Raw genomic sequence first — 17,768 nt, forward strand, 5'->3', positions numbered from 1 at the left:
AAATGAAACTGGGTAATTTATGAATAACAGAGGTTTAAGTGACTCACAGTTCCACAGGTTGTACAGAAACCATGTTGAGGCCTCAGGGAATTTACAATAAGAGAGAGTGAGCGTACGTGAAGAAGGAAGTGCCACACACTTTCAAACAACCAGATCTCCTGAGAACTCACTCACTATTACAAGAACAGCCAGGGGGAGTCTGCCCCCATGATTCAGTCACCTCCCACCAGGCCCTTCCCCGACATATGGGGATTACAATTGTAGATGAGATTTGTATGGGAACTCAGAGTCAAACCATATCAACTGCATATCTTTGTTTTTTCCTGTTGTTCTTGCTCCTTTGCTATAATAAAACTTAGCTGTTGAATGTAACCTGTTATTGAGTCTTGTGAACTTTTCTGGTGAATCAGAAAACAAGGGGGGTAGTCAGACCCCCAAAACAAAAGCTCTCCATTTCATCCACAACTCCCAGAACACTCAGTCGGTGTTGCCAGTTTTGTTCTATACCAAGAAAGCATTTGATGTTTGTCTGGAATTCATCTGTTTAGCTATCTTGCTGAGCTGAATCTAAGCGGCTCACCCCATTGGCCTTGTCTCCATCTGGGCTAGTAAGTTTGCACTTCTACACCCTCAGCAAAGGACCTCACGGAGACATTTGTGAAGCTGAAACCTATGATAGTGAACTAGATAGCAATATAAATACTGGTGAGATTTCCATTCTGAATACCAGAGAGAATGCCAGAGAGGTGCACAAGTGGGAGACTGTGAACCTGGTGGCTGCAGAGAAAATGAACAGAAAGAAGCCAGAGTGCGTAGGTTCCCAGCAGCTGCTTTGGTTCTTTTGGTCCTTTGGTGTCAATCAAATGGGGACAGTTATTTGTGAGGTACAGTCTCTGATGCTCACTTTCACTCACCTGGTGGCTTCTCATACCTGAAGAGTTATTAATTGCCACCTCACATTTATTTCTGGCTCTACGTACTTTGTTCCTTCATCTTTTCTTCCTGGAAAACAATTTTAGGTCATTCATCATTTGTTAAACCCCTCTGAGTTGTCTGAGAATTTTATGTGTTAGCCTTTATATATAAGGCTGCTGTGGAAACATAACATTTTAGCTATTCCTATGAATCTATCTACTAGAAAATCAACAGCTTTCATTTCTATGTTTGTCTTTTGCACACAGGCCATTCTCAAGTCTCCTGTCAAGGACCACATCTGTAGTTGAAAGAATAGATGACATTTCCCAAGTATTTAGATTTCTGGGAGTTTCTTGAAATGGGATAATAACAGTGGGTGACTGTACAGTGCAGTTTTGTTTTGTGGACTCTTGGAATTTGAAATCAATGGATCAGATTATAATGCCTTTCACTGTAAAAATACTGAATTTGATCAATAATAATAATTTTAAAAATATACTTAAGACTTTTTTAAAAGACTTAATTATTGAAAAAAGAAAACCAACTACTGTAACATGATTTAAAATGAGATTCTTTAAGCACATGATTTCATTTGGAACTATTTTATTTTGTTTTAATATTTTCAGTTGAGCTACCATTCTCATTCCAAGTAATTTTAAATTGGCTTCATCTTAATCCTCTGGTTGATACTACTAGACTTTATCATCCAGTATTTTCTCTTCTTTATTTGCCTCAAAAGTCAAGCTAGACTGGGCACAGTGGCTCACACCTGTAATCCCAGTAATTTGGGAGGATCACTCAAGACTAGGATTTTAAGATCAGCCTGAGCAACATATCTACAAAAATGAGTAAAAAAAAAAAAAGGCGCAGTGATGTGGGCCTGTAGACCCAGCTGCTTGGGAGGCTGAGGCAGAAAGATTGCTTGAGGCCACGAGTTTGAGGCTGCAGTGAGCTATGATCAAGACACTGCACCCCAGCCTGGGTGACAAAGGGAGATCTTGTCTCTAGAAAAAATAAGTCAAGCTGGGCATCATCTATATTAGGCAAGAAACTGAAGAGTACCTGATTATCACTTTGTTATCTGTTCTTTGACAACAATGGCAGGACTGCTACTAAATTAAGTGAGAAATCTAGTTCACACCAGAGATCAACGTTAAAATCTTTTCTGCAATGTCTTTTTTATTCTCTGAAAGAAAGATGTCAATATTTTTCATTATATAATTTTTCAATCTATAGAGTGTTTGAATTTAGCTCATAAAATTAGATAACACTGGGGAAAAAATTGTATTTATCACATAATAGTAAAATTGACCCATCTGAGTACTGGAGAATGAAATGCCTTAGGACGATCACTGCTTGATCTGTCATTCACTGTGAGTTAGGGAAAATCTAGCATAAACCAGAGTGAGGCCAATCTATTTTTGTAGAATGTTAAGCAATTATATTCCTATTATTAACTGTAAAATGCTTTCAAAATTGCTCTACAAAGTAGTACATTATATCCAATACATTGAATATTAAAATGCTCTTTTACTAGAATTCTGGCAATAAGCATAATTTTATTATTAATATAAAGATTTTTTTAAAATATCTTTTGTTTGTTTTCCAAATAACGTGTGGACAGTCATTCTTCCTCCCCAGCCATGTCCTTCCCCACCCCGAAACTCCAGAGAGCAAGTCACTAAACACCAAGAGTTTGGAAAAAGGAATGAGCCAAGATTAAGTGTGGGCTGATGGGGCCCGGAGAGGCAAATGACCAGAAACTCAACACGTGAGAACTCCTAGCAATCATGGAAATGACACAGTGTGCAAGATAGGAGACAGAAAGTGTCTAAACTGAATAATGAGAAAAATGCCTACTAAGGCCCTACTGAAGAACCAGTAGGAGAGTATAGGTCTGTTCAGAAAGGCAGTATAGCCAAGAGCCAGTTGGATCTTGGTTGCAATTCTAGCCGTAGAGCCTCCCAGCTGTGTAACATTGGTTAAGTAGCTTAATACTTCTATATTTCAGTTACTTTAACTGAAAAGGAGGAACAATGACAGCTTGTGACATAATATTTTTTAAGTGCTGTCTTGTTCCAGTTTTGAGATCATGGCTAAAAACTCAATGTCCCTTCATTGGCAGTTTGCTAAGCCCATGTTCTAACCCCTTTCACTTTATAAAGCTCTAACATGCTTAGTTTCAAAACATACCCTCAACTGCCAGAAGCCCAAGTGCCAAACATTTAAGGATGGTCCCCTCCTCCTTGGGCCTGCAGATTATTCAGAATAATCAATAGCAAGCTTTTGAAACCTAGCTAACTCTACCTGGCTTGCCATACATAAGCTATCTATCTCCCTTGCTATTAAAATTTTCCCCAATTGTATCCCACCGTGTTGCCCTGCATGGCAGTCTCCTCTCCTTTGGAGCTGTAGGTAATAAAGAGTTCTGGCCCCTACCTATTCAGGGGTCATTTTACTGTGCCCCATTGTCATCAGAATGAGTTAGTGCATGCAGCTTGTTTAGTATACTGCCTAGTACATAGCTGTTTTGCTGTCCCTTCATGATTCTTTTACTCATGAGGAGTTCCTCTTCAGGCTACAAGATAGGAGACTGCCAAGGCACCATGGGAAGAACTAGAGAAAAGAAACAACAATATTTTCACTTTTAAATTCACTATTTAAAAAAATAGTGATAAGATAGAACCCACTCTTCACAATACTCCTCTTTCCCCACCAATCCCACTTTTCAACTTATAAAGCTCCTCTGGTCTGGGGAAGAAGAATGAGGATAAAGAGGAAAATGACAGATTCTGATCAGTGTCTGTGAGCATACAATTTTCTTTTGCAACCTCCCCTACGTTAAGTTTGGGAATGCAAACTATTTCCTACTTTCTGCAGGAACCTTGGAAAGTAGCCTGACAGAGTTTCACTTCCCCTTGAATTGGAAGTAGTCGGGTTGATAGAGTCATAGTAGCAAGACCAAGTTTTCAGAGACCAGAAGTCGTGTGAGGAAGAGTATTTTACTGTTTCTTCTAGAAAGGTTCAGAGGTTTTCAGGAGCACCTGAGGACCATGGTCACAGCAGGGGCATATGGGAGTGGAATGTGCACTAGACCAAATGGTCAGGTACCAGATGGGAATCTCAAAGGGAGACAGAGGAAAACAGTGATAATTATCAACAAACAGAGCTATCGTGTATATCCTAACAGATGTTATCATCAGATATTGACCAAGGACTGTCTGGTCAATATCTCTGTTATCATAATGCTACATCAGCTGTGTGTCAGACAAATTTATGCTCACTCAATATATATGTGCTCCCACAGCTGCCTTGAACTTGAGCACAACCAGGTGACTAGTTTCAACCAGTGGCGTCTGAGCAGGAACGATATGTCACTTCTAGGCTGTGCCAATTAAAAGTCCCTGTTTGTGCCTCCAACATTCTTCTCTCTGTTACGATGATTATGGAGGTTACAAGTAGAAATTGATGAGCCACAAGATGAAGTAGTCTGGTCTCCTAAGACATCATTTGGAAGAAACCTGTCAAACTCACAGGCAAATTAAGCTTTTATATTATAAGCCAATAATATTTCAGAGTTAGGTTACCATCACTGCAGACACTTGTAAATACTTAGTACTAAAGGCCCTAGAATGTAGAGGCCACCACAAAGATGACGTGATGAGGAAAAACCCTCAATTGGCTGAATATACTCTAAATTGATTCCAAAAAATTCTTATTTGCTTATGTTTTCTATATATGTATATGTTTTCCTCTTCTGAATGAACTGGAAATTTGGGAAAGGTGCTAAGTTTTGTAACCCAAAAACTATACATTTATTGCTCGTCTGAGTTTAACTGTGTGAGGAATTAATATTATAATGTGATTGCAATGTAGCAACAAGAAATAAAGTATTTTGATGTCAAGTAAGTTTGTGTCCCAGCCGTACCAATTTTTGTGTGGCTTTGAACAGGTTTTTTAATCTTTCTAAAATTTCACTTTCCTCATTTATGAAAAGAGGAAAATAATAGTACCTAACTAATAAGGTTGTGGTGAACATTAAGATACAATGCATACACAGGTTCTTAACAGAAAGCCGGCATGCGGCAAGCATCCAATCGGTGTCTACTATTATCTTAATGTTGTTGTCATGATGGCTATAAATCCACACAAATATAATAGTTCCATACTGAGTAATAGCAGGGTGATTCTATAAATCCCTAAATACATGAACAAAGATGCTATAGAAAAGATGATGCTTAAGATGACTGAATTGAGGCGTTAAGATCTGATCAGGATACTTTCTGGTATGTATATGCCTCTTGCAATAGGAGTCAGTGGGCAGCTAATGGGATAAGTCTTTAATGCCTGGAAGCTTTGTTTTTCTGTTTCTAAAAGAGGCAGAAAACTGATCATATTATTTTTTAGAGCTCTCTACTTGTCTTGGAAAGATAAGTAGAAACAGGTCAAATATTTTTCAAGATGGGTATTTGTCTTTTGAAAACCTATGGGTAACCTACAAGAGCAGTATTCCAATATTCATTCACATGTCTCCTGTGTACCATTTGATTTACAGTCTCCTGATTGCTATCTTGTGGTGAATTGTTCTGTTTATAGCTTCAAAATTGCTATCTGGGTGACAGTCTTCTGTTTCTAATCTTAAATGGTTGTCTAGTGGCTTTGATCCCCATGGCTTATCATGCAGCTTGATAACACTGTGGAGGGAAATACGATTAGCTAACTACGCACCTGCTCAGTTTATAGTTTTATGAGTCCATCTTGTAGTATGATATACATTATGGGGCTTGTGATAGAAGTTCTTGAAAATAGAGATTTTGTATGAAGTTCTGCAATATATCAATATATCTTTAAATATTTTACATCTCTTAATATATTCTGGATATATATATATGTATACTACATCTCTCTAAATATTCTGTATATATATATATATATATATATATATATATATATATATATATGTATACTACATCTCTCTACATATTCTGTATATATATGTGTGGCTGATATATGTGTCTCCCCATAGGGGCTTTTTAAATTAAGCAATTGTGAATTCAGGATTTTAAGACTATAAAGCAGTAGAGAGTAGCTAGAGTCAGAATTCTGATGTTCATTTTAGCCTTGATAGCTCTTCTATACCTCTTTATATACCTCACAGATTCTCTATAATTTCTTCCTCTCATCATCGTCATTTTAAATGAAATTTTGACATGGGATCAGGATCAGATTCTACATTGTATTTTAGAAGTTTCCAGTGACCACTTAGCCTATAATAAACTCTAGAAAATTTACCAACTTATTTATAAATTAGGCATTTTATGTGAAGTTTCTCCTCTATTAACACGAATATATGCAATAACATTGCTAGAGATAAGTGTAGTTATCGGCAATATTCTCTGATATATGTGGGGGAGAAGTGGGTGCCTTACCAAGCAGATTTATAACACCTTGGGCAAGGTACACCATCAGTAGGCTCTCCACATGGTGGTGGTTTTGTTGTTGTTTCAATTATTTTACTTGTGATTATGTTGCACTTATCTTTCTAGAATGAAAGAAACCTCATCCTCCATTATAGAGAAGTTGCTCCCAGGTAGTTTGAGGATGTGGAGTAAGGTTTTTAGTTGCATCAGAAGAGCAGTTGTCAAGGAACTAATGAAAGACCACTGAAGGTCTTGACCTTCGTCAGTGTGTCAGCTTTATGCATGCTTTCATCAGAAGGTGGTTACTCCTTACTTAGCAGAGGAAGAAAGAAAAGTGGTAACTAATTAAAGAAAGATATTTAAGTCAGAATACGCAGCTTTGAGAGTGAGTGCCATCACTTACTGATGGTTGTATGATTCTAGTTTACACTTGTTATTTCAGTTTTATTTTCCTTATATGGGTGACTAGGATCATTCTAATAATACTTACCTCAAAAGGGTGTAGTGAGCCAAATGAACCAACATATGAAGAATTTTATAAAATACTATGTAATTAGTAAGTAGTATAACTGCCGTTAAGTTAGCATGGTGCCACTGGAAATTTCAATTGTACCTTAAAGCATTAGGAACACAAGTTGTTGCTCCTCCTTTCTCAGTTTATAGTTGTTTAAAATGCATAGTGCCTTGATATATCTTACCCTGAACACTATGAAATCACAATGATTTCAGATGAAAGGGCCAAAACATATAAGGGAGGGTATGTGTGCAGGTCCATGCAAATAATAACCAGGTGTTATTAACAAGATATTTGAAGTACCACAATTGAACAGGTTTAAGAAAATTTACTCCAATATATTATGCTGAAAATATATTTTTTGTCCACTGACTCAGTCAACATTCTATACAGTCAGATAACCACAGTAGTTCCAAAGAATAATAGAATCTCTAATCAGAAGTTATTGGAATTTTGAAATTCTTACACTTTGGAGGCATGGAGTAATAAATGATGTTTAAAATAAAAAAGTTATATAATAAGAAAATGTTGAGAGAGGATCTTGTTCATGTCACCAATGTCTCTGGAATCACTCTCACACTGTTAGGTGGGCTTGTCATAAGTCACTAGTCAGTTGATTGACTATTTAAGGTCTCATTCTCCCTCCCCACCGCAAGGACAGTAGTAACATCGGATATTCTTTATAGCCAAGGATTGCCAGGATCCATTTTATAAACTGCAATGAGGGCAGAAAGAAAAAAGTATATAAAAATATTAATATTGTTTGGGTACAACCTACAAAATATTTTATATTTTTTTTATTCTCAGAGAAACAAACCAACCAGAGTTAATTAAGCATAGTCTGCACAGATGAGTAAGTCTGTACACATCAATGGGCATATGCAGTGGATGGTAAAAACATATGGAACATATCACATCCCAAACACCAAAGAGTTCTGAGGAATAATTAATGAGCTGCATAAATATGGGCAAAATAAGCCCATTTTTATATCTTCACATTATGAAACCTAGAACAAATCTTCCTCTCCGCTAGTTGGTTTATCTTATAAAAAATTTCTGACACAAAAGAGAACATTTGTTTCATATTTTATTGAATTTCGTTTATATTAAATTAAAAATATATTTCTGACAGATTCATGTAACAAAAAGGCAGAACAGTTTTCAAATTGTTCAGCTGGGATGATCAGTATGGAATGAGGCAAAGCAGTTCGCATTCTATAATTGCCTTGTACAGGTACAATTCTTTCCCAAGAGCCAAAGAGGATCCTTGAGAACTAACTGAAAAGTCTAATTACATAAATGTAAAATACTGTTTCTCCCTCATTCTCAAATAACAACAGGAATGAGGGAAAGGAAGGAGGATGGATAAAAGGTTGGAGAAGAAAGAACAAGAGAAAGTATACTAAAAATATACCTAACATTAAAAAAGTTAGTATGTGTTAGGTGCATAATCCTTCATCAATAACATAGAAAAAAATCAAAACATTACACCACACACAATTGGCATATCCTATTGTGTAAGCGAGTGCAGAGGTTGAACACATCACAGTAGTGCTGAACACAGAATCACAAGTAATGTCAAAATGATAACTTCCAACCAAAAAAGAAACAATCACAAGCCAATTACTTATATACAAATCAACCCTAAAGACAATTATGTTCCAAATAAAGATGTCCACAAAAGAAAATCAAAGCAACATTATACTTATTTACAAATGCAACTAGCCATGTCTTTAACAAGCTATAAAAATACTATTCACATTTTCAAACATACAGTAGTATTTTTTGTTTGTTTATTTCAAAAAGGCAGCTAACTTTGAATGCATGGATTTAAATAAAACATTGATGGCTTACCAGCAAGGTATTTTTGCACCCCAATCCTTTGAAGATACTTCACAAGAGAGAGGGCTTGTTTTCTGCTTACAAGTTAAGAAAATAAGGAAATGAGTACAAATGTCTATACCTTAAGCCTCTGCCTTTTCAGTAAAGTGACTCCCTCTCTCCCCAAACTGATGTCAGTAAATTACTTTTATGCATGTATAAGATGAATGTTTGAGAGTAGGTTTAAGATGACTTTTTTTGTGCTATGAATTGTCTTGCACATTGATCTCATTTTCATTTGATCTTCTTGTAATGGTGCTCAAGAAAGAGATGAACTAGTCATACACCATGGGAAAATGCGGTTTCAACATGCAGCCACGCAATCCCTGGTGCTCTCAACATGAGGAGACACACCAGCCAGGGACACATGCATTCAAAGTTAGCTGCCCTCACACAGCTGCTCCGTTTAATAATCGACCCATTTAACAGCAGTACCAGTTTATGCTACATATTTCAAAGTACCTTACTTTAAAAGAACACCTTACATATCTACATTTAGAAAATAACTTTCGTAGTTGATTACTGGAGTAATCCCAAAAGGGTTCTTGGAGTGCTATGGTTGTAGTCCCCTCACTCCCCCCTCCCAGCCCCTGAGAGATCCAGAAATATACAGGAAAATGACTCTCACATTAAGGGAAAAGGACAACCCCCCAATTAACTAAAAAATCTGGAAACGACATTTGAAAACCAGATTCATGTCAATATATAGGAGGTATGATTTGCTTTCCTTCACAAAGGCTATAGGCCTGGGGGAAATATCTACACATTAGGGATAAAAATAGCAGTAAAGGCAAAGTGGTTTGGACAAGTTGGACTATTGCCTACAGGTGTGAATCTTTGTTTTCCTATATTTGTATATTTGCACAAATATAACCACTTCTCATGATATAGGGAAAGCTCACTAGAGCGTGAAAAGAAAAATGTCCATGAAGAGCAGAAGTAGGTAAAGGATGGCATTCTATTAAACAACATGGATTTTCATTAACATGAACTGTACTCATTATGTATTTGTTAGATGGATGAATGATCCAAAAAGGAATTGCAGGTGGTTCTCAAAGCTGAATAGCCTTTACCTTTATAATAGTAAGACTCCTCATTTGGGAGAAAAAAAATTTACAGCAGCTACAAAATATTTACGATTAGGAACAAAATAAGATGAATAAAGTAAATAAGTTAATTTACTGGCAAAAATAACTTCTTGGTTATATGTACAGCTTTTATGTAAAGATTAAATTGAAGTTCTACCAAGGGTATGTAGATATATGTGAGTTTCAAGATTCATCACAGGGCTAACTCGTCTCAAATTCCTGTAGGGAAGGACACAGAGAATTGATCTTCATGGGAAACCACAATTTTAATAGCTTAAATATTCTCTATGCAGTAGTTTGCTAGTTCATTTAAACAGTGTCCAAATTGCTAGAATCTCTTATGAAAAAATCAGGCATTCGAGGGCAAAGATGAAGTCAGTATTTCACAAAGTGGGGTGTGGGATCTCAGAGATCCACTATGGCTTAAGAAAGGAACAGGACAGCATCGGGGGACTACGTTGAACCAGGGTGGTAGAAAGGGGAGAGAGCAGTGCCAGTTGTGTCAATGGGCAAAACAGGGAAGGTTTCTATTTTCCTCTAAAGGTCAGAGAGAAGTAAATTTTTCTGTGATTCCTAACAAGGTAATCACTTACTTGCAAAGCTGACTGTCAAAGAGTATTTTCCAGAGGAAGCATGTGAACACTCCCCGTGAAATTGGGGCTTAGAGTCATTTTAGCTCGTGACTATAGAAGCATTTACTTCTGCCCAAAATATCACCTGGCCAGGAATTAGATGAGGCAGGGGCCTGCAAAAGTGACAGATCCTACATTTTTGGACCTCTACAAAATCAGTGAGACTTGAACTGAGTATCTGAAATTTCTATTATTTTAGAGAGACTTTTAATGAAAAGAAAAAAGCAGCTCACACTGCTAAAAGATATTTGCCCACACAAACACAAGGGCCCCTGGCCCGACACAATGCCCACAACAGCTTCTTGTTTCCAACTGCAGAGAGAACTCAGATCTCTCTCTGGGATCAGAAAAATTGTATTAATTCTACCCAGAAGTATAAAAACTGGCCCCATTGTAATATCAGTAATAATGAGGTCTCCACTGATAATGATCTTTTAAAATTATACCTGATCTAATCTGTATAATATTTGTTCTTAAGCAAATAGCAACCAGGGGATACCAGTCTGCATTTATATGTTTACATGGGGCAAGGCTGTCCTTCAAACTGATATACACCAAAGTCCATGTACACAAACAGAGGCACAGCAGGATCCTCTGCCCACAGTATATACAGTAGAAGTTAATTTATCTGTTTTTTGTTTTTTTTTTTTTTTTTTTTAACTACTAGAAGCTGATGCTGTAGGATCAGCTCTAGGATCCTCTGCCCACAGTATACAGTAGAAGTTAATTTATCTGGTTTTTTAACAACTAGAAGCTGATGCACCTGGATTTCTCATTTGCCCTACAACAATCATCATTCTAATAACTGAAGTCCAAAAGAATGGCGATGCAGCAGTTCGAAACGCTTGGTTTAGCATTTATTTATCAGAAAAATTGTGATCCTTTGTTGTCATTTCTGGAGGCAAGAGGGCATGGTGAGAAAAGAAAGGACATATCACAAATTAACTGTATTTTGTTTGTTTGCTAAATGACACCACTCTTTTTTTGTCTCTGCATAAGGTAATAGAACATTTACATTTTCTTTACTTCATCTTGAAGACCCTTACTTAGTCATCTGTAATATGTTTGCCTGTTAAATTCTGCAAGGTGGTGTTTATTTAAAAAAAATAAATAAATACAATTTTCTTTACATTTAAAAAGTGATAAAGGAATAAGAGAATGAGAAAAAATTGTTCATTGTAATGCTTTAAAGCAAGTTTTCACAAGTGGAACCACATATGCCTACTTTCAGCTAAACCCAACAAACAACAATTTTAAATGGCAAACTTATTTTTTTACTATGCAAAATCCATCCTACATTTTTATATCCTGCATTTAACTTTGCTATATTATACTTGTGGTTAGTTTTCTAGTTTGATTTATTTAATAATATTAAAATCATTTAACATCTGATAACCTAACTAAATCTACATCTTATAGCATTATCATGGTTCTGTCCAGTTATGTACATGCTTTCATGATCACCTTTTCTATTACCTTATGAACTACATATACTAGTTAAATTATCAACAATTACAGATGGATGAATAATTCCAGTTTTGAAATAAAGGTTAGATAGCTCTAGAAAAACTTGTATTTACACCCTTCCCTGTCAGGCTTAAACAATTTTAATTTTCTTTTCATTTTTGACACTTCAAGAAGCACATTAATAGTCCTTCCAACTTGATCTAGCAGCAGAGCCTCACGGTCCTTTTCTTGATTTTTCCTTAGCATTGTAAATATGCACAATCTTCATGCCATGTCTTTCCTTTAGAAGGTATTAGCTCACACACTATAACACTTAGAACAGTATTTCTTCTCTTAAATTAGATATTCAGTCCTTCTCCCTAATCTACAAAAAAGAATCACTTGATTTTAGTTTGTGTGTTTTAATAGAAATTTGAGTTTTGCATTGTTTTTCATGCTATTTTAAGAATGTTACTGGAGAAAGGATTCTCATCCTAAGCTGTGCTACTAATACTATGCAGAAAACCAAGAGCTGCTTGGTAGTCTAACACCTTTTGTGGTGCAGATGCTTTGTGGTTCTGGATCTACCCTAGATCAGAGGCCATCTTTCCTCACCACTTTCTTTAGGCAATCATTTAACTGCAAAATTTTGCCATACCTGAAAATAGGATTGCCCCAAAATAGGTATAATCTACAAAGTTGGGTGATTTAAAAAATATACTCAGTGTAATTTTAATACTAATTTGTCTCAGATTTACATAATTGATTCTGCAAATTTCAATTGCTACAATTGGCCTCTGGAATCTGATATCCCCCAAAGCACTTTGAAGACTTTAACTGACATTTTAAAATTCTACCCTACTGGGCTAAATAAGTTATTCTCTGGAACGAATGAAACTTTTTTTCTCCCTCTTATACATGCTGAAATATGTTTTCCCAGGGGGGACAAAAAATAAAACAAAAAATGCTCAAACAACTGAAGTCAATTATATACTACAGAAATCATTCAAAAGAATTATAAAGTGGTGCTATTATAAAGCATTTGGGTCATTTTGGATTATGCCTACATCCGTCTCTAGGTATCACCCAACATGTAAAAGTCTTGTGTTCTTAGGAGGAAAGAGACTACATTCACTAAACACATTTGTTACCTTAACAGTTAAAAGTTTAACTATTTATTTTTTCCTTCTCCAAAATGAGTGATTCTGCTTTCTATAGCCCACTAGAAACCATATGCATATTGTAAATCAGAAAAAAAGTCAAGGTATAGTATCCAAAAAGAGGGCTGTGATGGCTCGATGCAGATTTATTTAGAAAGGGAGGCTTATATTCAATTTTTCATAAGTACTGATATGAGATCCCTTTTCCTAGAGACTTCTCTGAATGGATAGGAGAGCTCTGAGCTATTAGATTGTGGCCCCTGAATCACTCTGTGTCTTTAACCCTGAAAAGTTTGAGGGTGAACTTCACTAGAAGGAATCTCACAAGCCCTTCCCCTGCTTTACCATACTTTTTCAGCTTGCCTCACTTCTTACAGCTTAGAAAAAAACCAACTCCAATGTCTCCAATATTCTTGGCCAAGGACCACCATCTGCTTTTGGTTTAATGGTGAAGTTAGAATCTAGGTAGGCTGATTAGTCAGTAATGCAATATTCTCCTGGACCAGTTTATGTTTGAATATTATTGAACTTATCCTATTTGTCAACATCAACAATGTGAAGGATGTTTAACTTATATCCCTAATTAGTTTAAAGGAGATATCTTACAGTACAACTGATTATACGACAGCTATTCACAAAAGGGACTATGCAATCTGATTCTTTGAACGCATAGAAAAATTAAAATGTCATTCTAATTAAATCTCCTAGATGATAGAATTTTGAAGTTGGGGATGATATTCCATTTATCTGAGTGTTCCCCACAAAACATGGTGCTTTTAGTAGACACAGATAAAGGAGGTTTGGATGGATGGATGGATGGATTTACTTGTTCAGAATAGGAAGAAACACAAATTTCTTTGGATTTTTTTTCTCTAAACTTTCTCTGCCTTAATAGATATTTTTACTCTAATTAATTAATCTTATACTATTGACTCTAATTTGGTCCCAATATTTTAACATTAGAAAGAAATATTTTTAAAAAATCTAAATGACTTAGGGTAGAATTTTCAGAAAAGGGGGACTTATATCTAAGTTTCCTAATTATTGATGTGAGGTCCCCTTTACTTGGAGACTCATCTCTGTCATTTGTTCCTATCCTTCATCTCATCAGGTATTCTTTCAAAATGATACATAATAATGACGGTTCTAGTACTGGATGCAGTATATGAAGAAAAGGAATTATATAAAGTATCAAAAGATTAGTGTGTTGGATAATAAAATAATTGCATGAGAAGATTTTTCACATTTATTTACAACTTTTGACCCAAGGACCTATCCATAAGCTTTGAATGTTTGTGTTTTTCTTTTTATTATACCAATTTATGTGCAAAGAGTTACCTTCTACTTCATATAAATAGAGTCTCATACTAGAAATTCCATGGAATTCAAGCCAATCCTTACTCGCATTCCTTCTTATGAAGTATACGAACTGAACAAATTTCCTTGCGTAGCAAAGGTGATATATGAAGATAATGTGCTGGCCTCTCATCATAGTCCCTGGATACGGTTGCAAGGTTCCTAATTTGCTTGGTTTGGCATTTCCACGTCTTTATCTTAGCTCTTTTTTAAAAAATGTACTTAAATTAGTTAATTTGCTGGTTGCTTCCATATTGCTTGATTCAAAATCCAAAATGGAGTTCAGAAAAAGAACAAATAAAATTACAGCTTAAGTGCAAACTACATTTCTGAGTATCTGCCAGGTAGACATACCCAATCCAGTGTGTTTCTTCCAGTTCAATAGATTCCCTCATTGGGCCACCCCTGAAAGTATCAGTAGTTTTCTTGAACCACACAGAACTGACTCTTAGTTTCCCTTCTACTCTTCAGACAACCAACGGCCTATCAAGTAGTGTCATTTATGGAGAAAAAAAAAAAATGTTGAAAAATGTAAAGGATGAGGGTGAAGATAATTTGATAGCATGAAAAATATTAGCCTCCCTTTCTTATTTTAAAGATTGTATACTTAAAGTAGTGGCCATTTCACTATATTAAAATATTTCTTGCTTAAGTTCTGTGAAGAAGCTTTGATGTAAACATCTTTGCAATTAGAAATTAAAGCCAAAAATAGGGGAGCAAATATAAAGGAATTGGTCAGAGCAAAACAAAATGAAAAAAACAAAAAAGTCTTGAAAACATAATTACTAGTTATAACTTTGATGGAGATTTTTAAATTATGAAAGTTGAGTTGGCCATTCTTACTTGCTAGGACAGAAACTGTTGGGGAAAGAAACTGGATTCTCAATTTCAGACACTATCATATGTTATAGAAAATGTTATTCTTTTGTTCTAATGGAAACTTTATTATGATTTCCAGGGATGCTAAATATGCACACATCAGTTCCTGCAGATAGGAACAGATAGCATGGGTGTTTCAACCATCTGCTTTTTAAAAAAAAGAAGAGGAAGAAAGAAACAAAGAAAGAAAAAGAAAAAGAAAAAAAAGTGACAGCTAGTTTGATAGTAGGCAGCATTGCCTTACATTTTCTGGTCCTTCTCTAGCTGTTTCATTCTCCTGACCAACCCGTGCAGAGAAATGAAGAAACATTGTGGTTCCTCCTATCTTTCTCTTTCAGTCTTTCCCTCTAATGTTCAAGTTAGATAAGCACATAACTATCATTGCATCTCTATATCTTCCACTGGGAAGTGTCAAAACTACTGGCCTTGGGGTAGAAGGAAGACCACCAGAGAAAGAGAGGGGGGTGGGGAAATTGGAGCGGGTGTGTCTCTCCATCTAAAAACCACAACTAAGCTTACACCACAGTATTCCGGTGTCTGTAAGGTGGAGGCGGCAGCACAGTGCCTGGCTTCAGGGAGAACTCAGAGAGGTATTCAGGATTCTCTGCCACAATAGGCCGGATCCGCCCATTCTGTTTATAAAAATATTTTGTGCTGTACTCTTGCAGGTAGTCTGGGTGCTGAAGGGTGCTCCGAGGTGGCAGGCTGTGGTTCCAGTAGTCAGGGTTGTCAAACGCTTTCTTGGCCTTCTCTGGCACTGACAGTACGTTGTTCTTCAGGTACTCAGCTTTTCCCAAGGCGTTGGCAAAGGTGTTGAGGTACAGTGGCTCATTCACATACTCATCCTCGGCCTTGGGTGGACCATTGGATGCGTTGTGATATTCGGGATTATCCAACGCTTGAAGGTCTCCATTTTTTCTCCGAGAAACAAAAGGGTTCTCCTCCACTGGATTCAGGTATTCTAAAGGAAGAAAAAAATATCAGCTAACCTCTAGTTTCTGGAAAATATTAATCAGACCAAGGTTATACATAATGGTTAGCTTCTTTGTCTAGAACAAAAAACCCCACAGATTTGTTTTCATGATTTCTCACAAGTATTTGTGGATCACCACTGTCGTATGAAAAAAAAAGTGGGTCAAAAATGTTTATAACAAAACAAGAAGCCAACGAGGCCAGAATCAGAATTTCTATCTCCTAAATTTTTCTTTCTTTCTAATTGCATTTGTCTCTTCTGCATATGGGGCTGGTTGTTTCAATGTTTTTGTCTTCTAAAAGTTATTTATATTAGGAAATAAGACTACCTATTAGTATTAAATAGCCTTTAAATATACAGACAACTTAATTTCTATAGAGGATACTGAAAAAACAAAGAGTCTATAGCTGAGTTCCATGCCAAATGAATAGATGGAGTGAAGAAATCATGGTTTTTAGTCTCTACGGTTTGCTACGATTGCCTATACTGGTAACAAGGATTTGATTGGAGATGCTTCTGAAAAAGGTTTTACACATGGAGAAGAAAGCATCAAAGGAAAAAAATTCAACTAAAAAAGCAAATCTAACAGATAGCTAACATGCCTCTAGTTGACTTGCTTGACATTACATATACTTCTACTTAATAATAAAGTATAATTATAATATTTCCACTGACCAATCATAATCACAAAATAGCAAACTATCAGCCTGAATCATATAAAATAGCCATTTTGTATATTGAAACCAGTCAATTAGTGCCTATTTTGTATGGATCAATCTAATAAATCCATCTAGTGTAGGTATTGGCCTAAAAGGTGCTAATAATTACCACCATTCTCCTGAAGCTTAATTCTACATCTATGTCTACAATATAGACTGCACATAGACATATACACACATATATTGTAGGTTCTCTAATAGTCCTCTCTTTTACTATATACACAAAGCCCCAAGCTATTCCTATTTTGAATTCAAGGCATAAAGAGGGCACAATTCTTTGCTGAGAGGCCATTCTGAAACAAACTTTCTATCTCTTATCCTTAGCCCAATAAGCAGAGAGAAAAATCCTATTAAGCCAGGATTATTTTTCTCCAAATATATGTATACAGAATAGGTAAGTATTTAGCATCATTTATTCAACTTAAAGGGCAGTAATGAATATCCCACTATCATATATAGGCCTTTACAGGACACTATCATTTCATCCTCACAATTCTGTGAAAAAGAAGTACAAGACTTATTTTTCCAGCTTTGTAGACAGAAAAATGAGATTAAATGATGTGTGCAGGATACAATTAGTGTTGGGATAGAATTCAGGTCTTCTAACTCCTCTTGCATAATCTTCTTATTCTACTGCACTGTTTTTTATTATTGCCCCTGCAGGAGTTGGGTGAACTTTACGCTTAGTAACAAGTTTTAATTTGACAAGTGTATGAAAACATTTATAAGGAATGCAGAATTTGGTCTCTCTTACCAGATTCCTTAAACTTCTTAATTGAAAGAAT

At 36.0% G+C, this 17,768-nt stretch overlaps 1 protein-coding gene across 4 annotated transcripts in view; it reads right to left on the reverse strand.

Annotated features, from left to right (window-relative positions):
• Positions 1 to 7,919: 7,919 nt before the first annotated feature.
• ERBB4 (erb-b2 receptor tyrosine kinase 4) overlaps positions 7,920 to 17,768 on the reverse strand; it is a 1,169,745-nt gene continuing 1,159,896 nt past the window's right edge. For 2 of the 4 annotated variants that reach the window (XM_055290486.2, XM_055290484.2), the window contains one exon: positions 7,920 to 16,252. In XM_055290486.2, the coding sequence (XP_055146461.1) occupies positions 15,807 to 16,252 (446 nt within the window). In that variant the 3' untranslated portion in view covers positions 7,920 to 15,806. The remainder of the gene's footprint in view (positions 16,253 to 17,768) is intronic. The other 2 variants (XM_055290487.2, XM_063645677.1) reach the window with 1 other exon arrangement.

The sequence above is a fragment of the Symphalangus syndactylus genome, chromosome 8 (genome assembly GCF_028878055.3).
Source record: "Symphalangus syndactylus isolate Jambi chromosome 8, NHGRI_mSymSyn1-v2.1_pri, whole genome shotgun sequence".
Classification (NCBI taxonomy): domain Eukaryota; kingdom Metazoa; phylum Chordata; class Mammalia; order Primates; family Hylobatidae; genus Symphalangus; species Symphalangus syndactylus.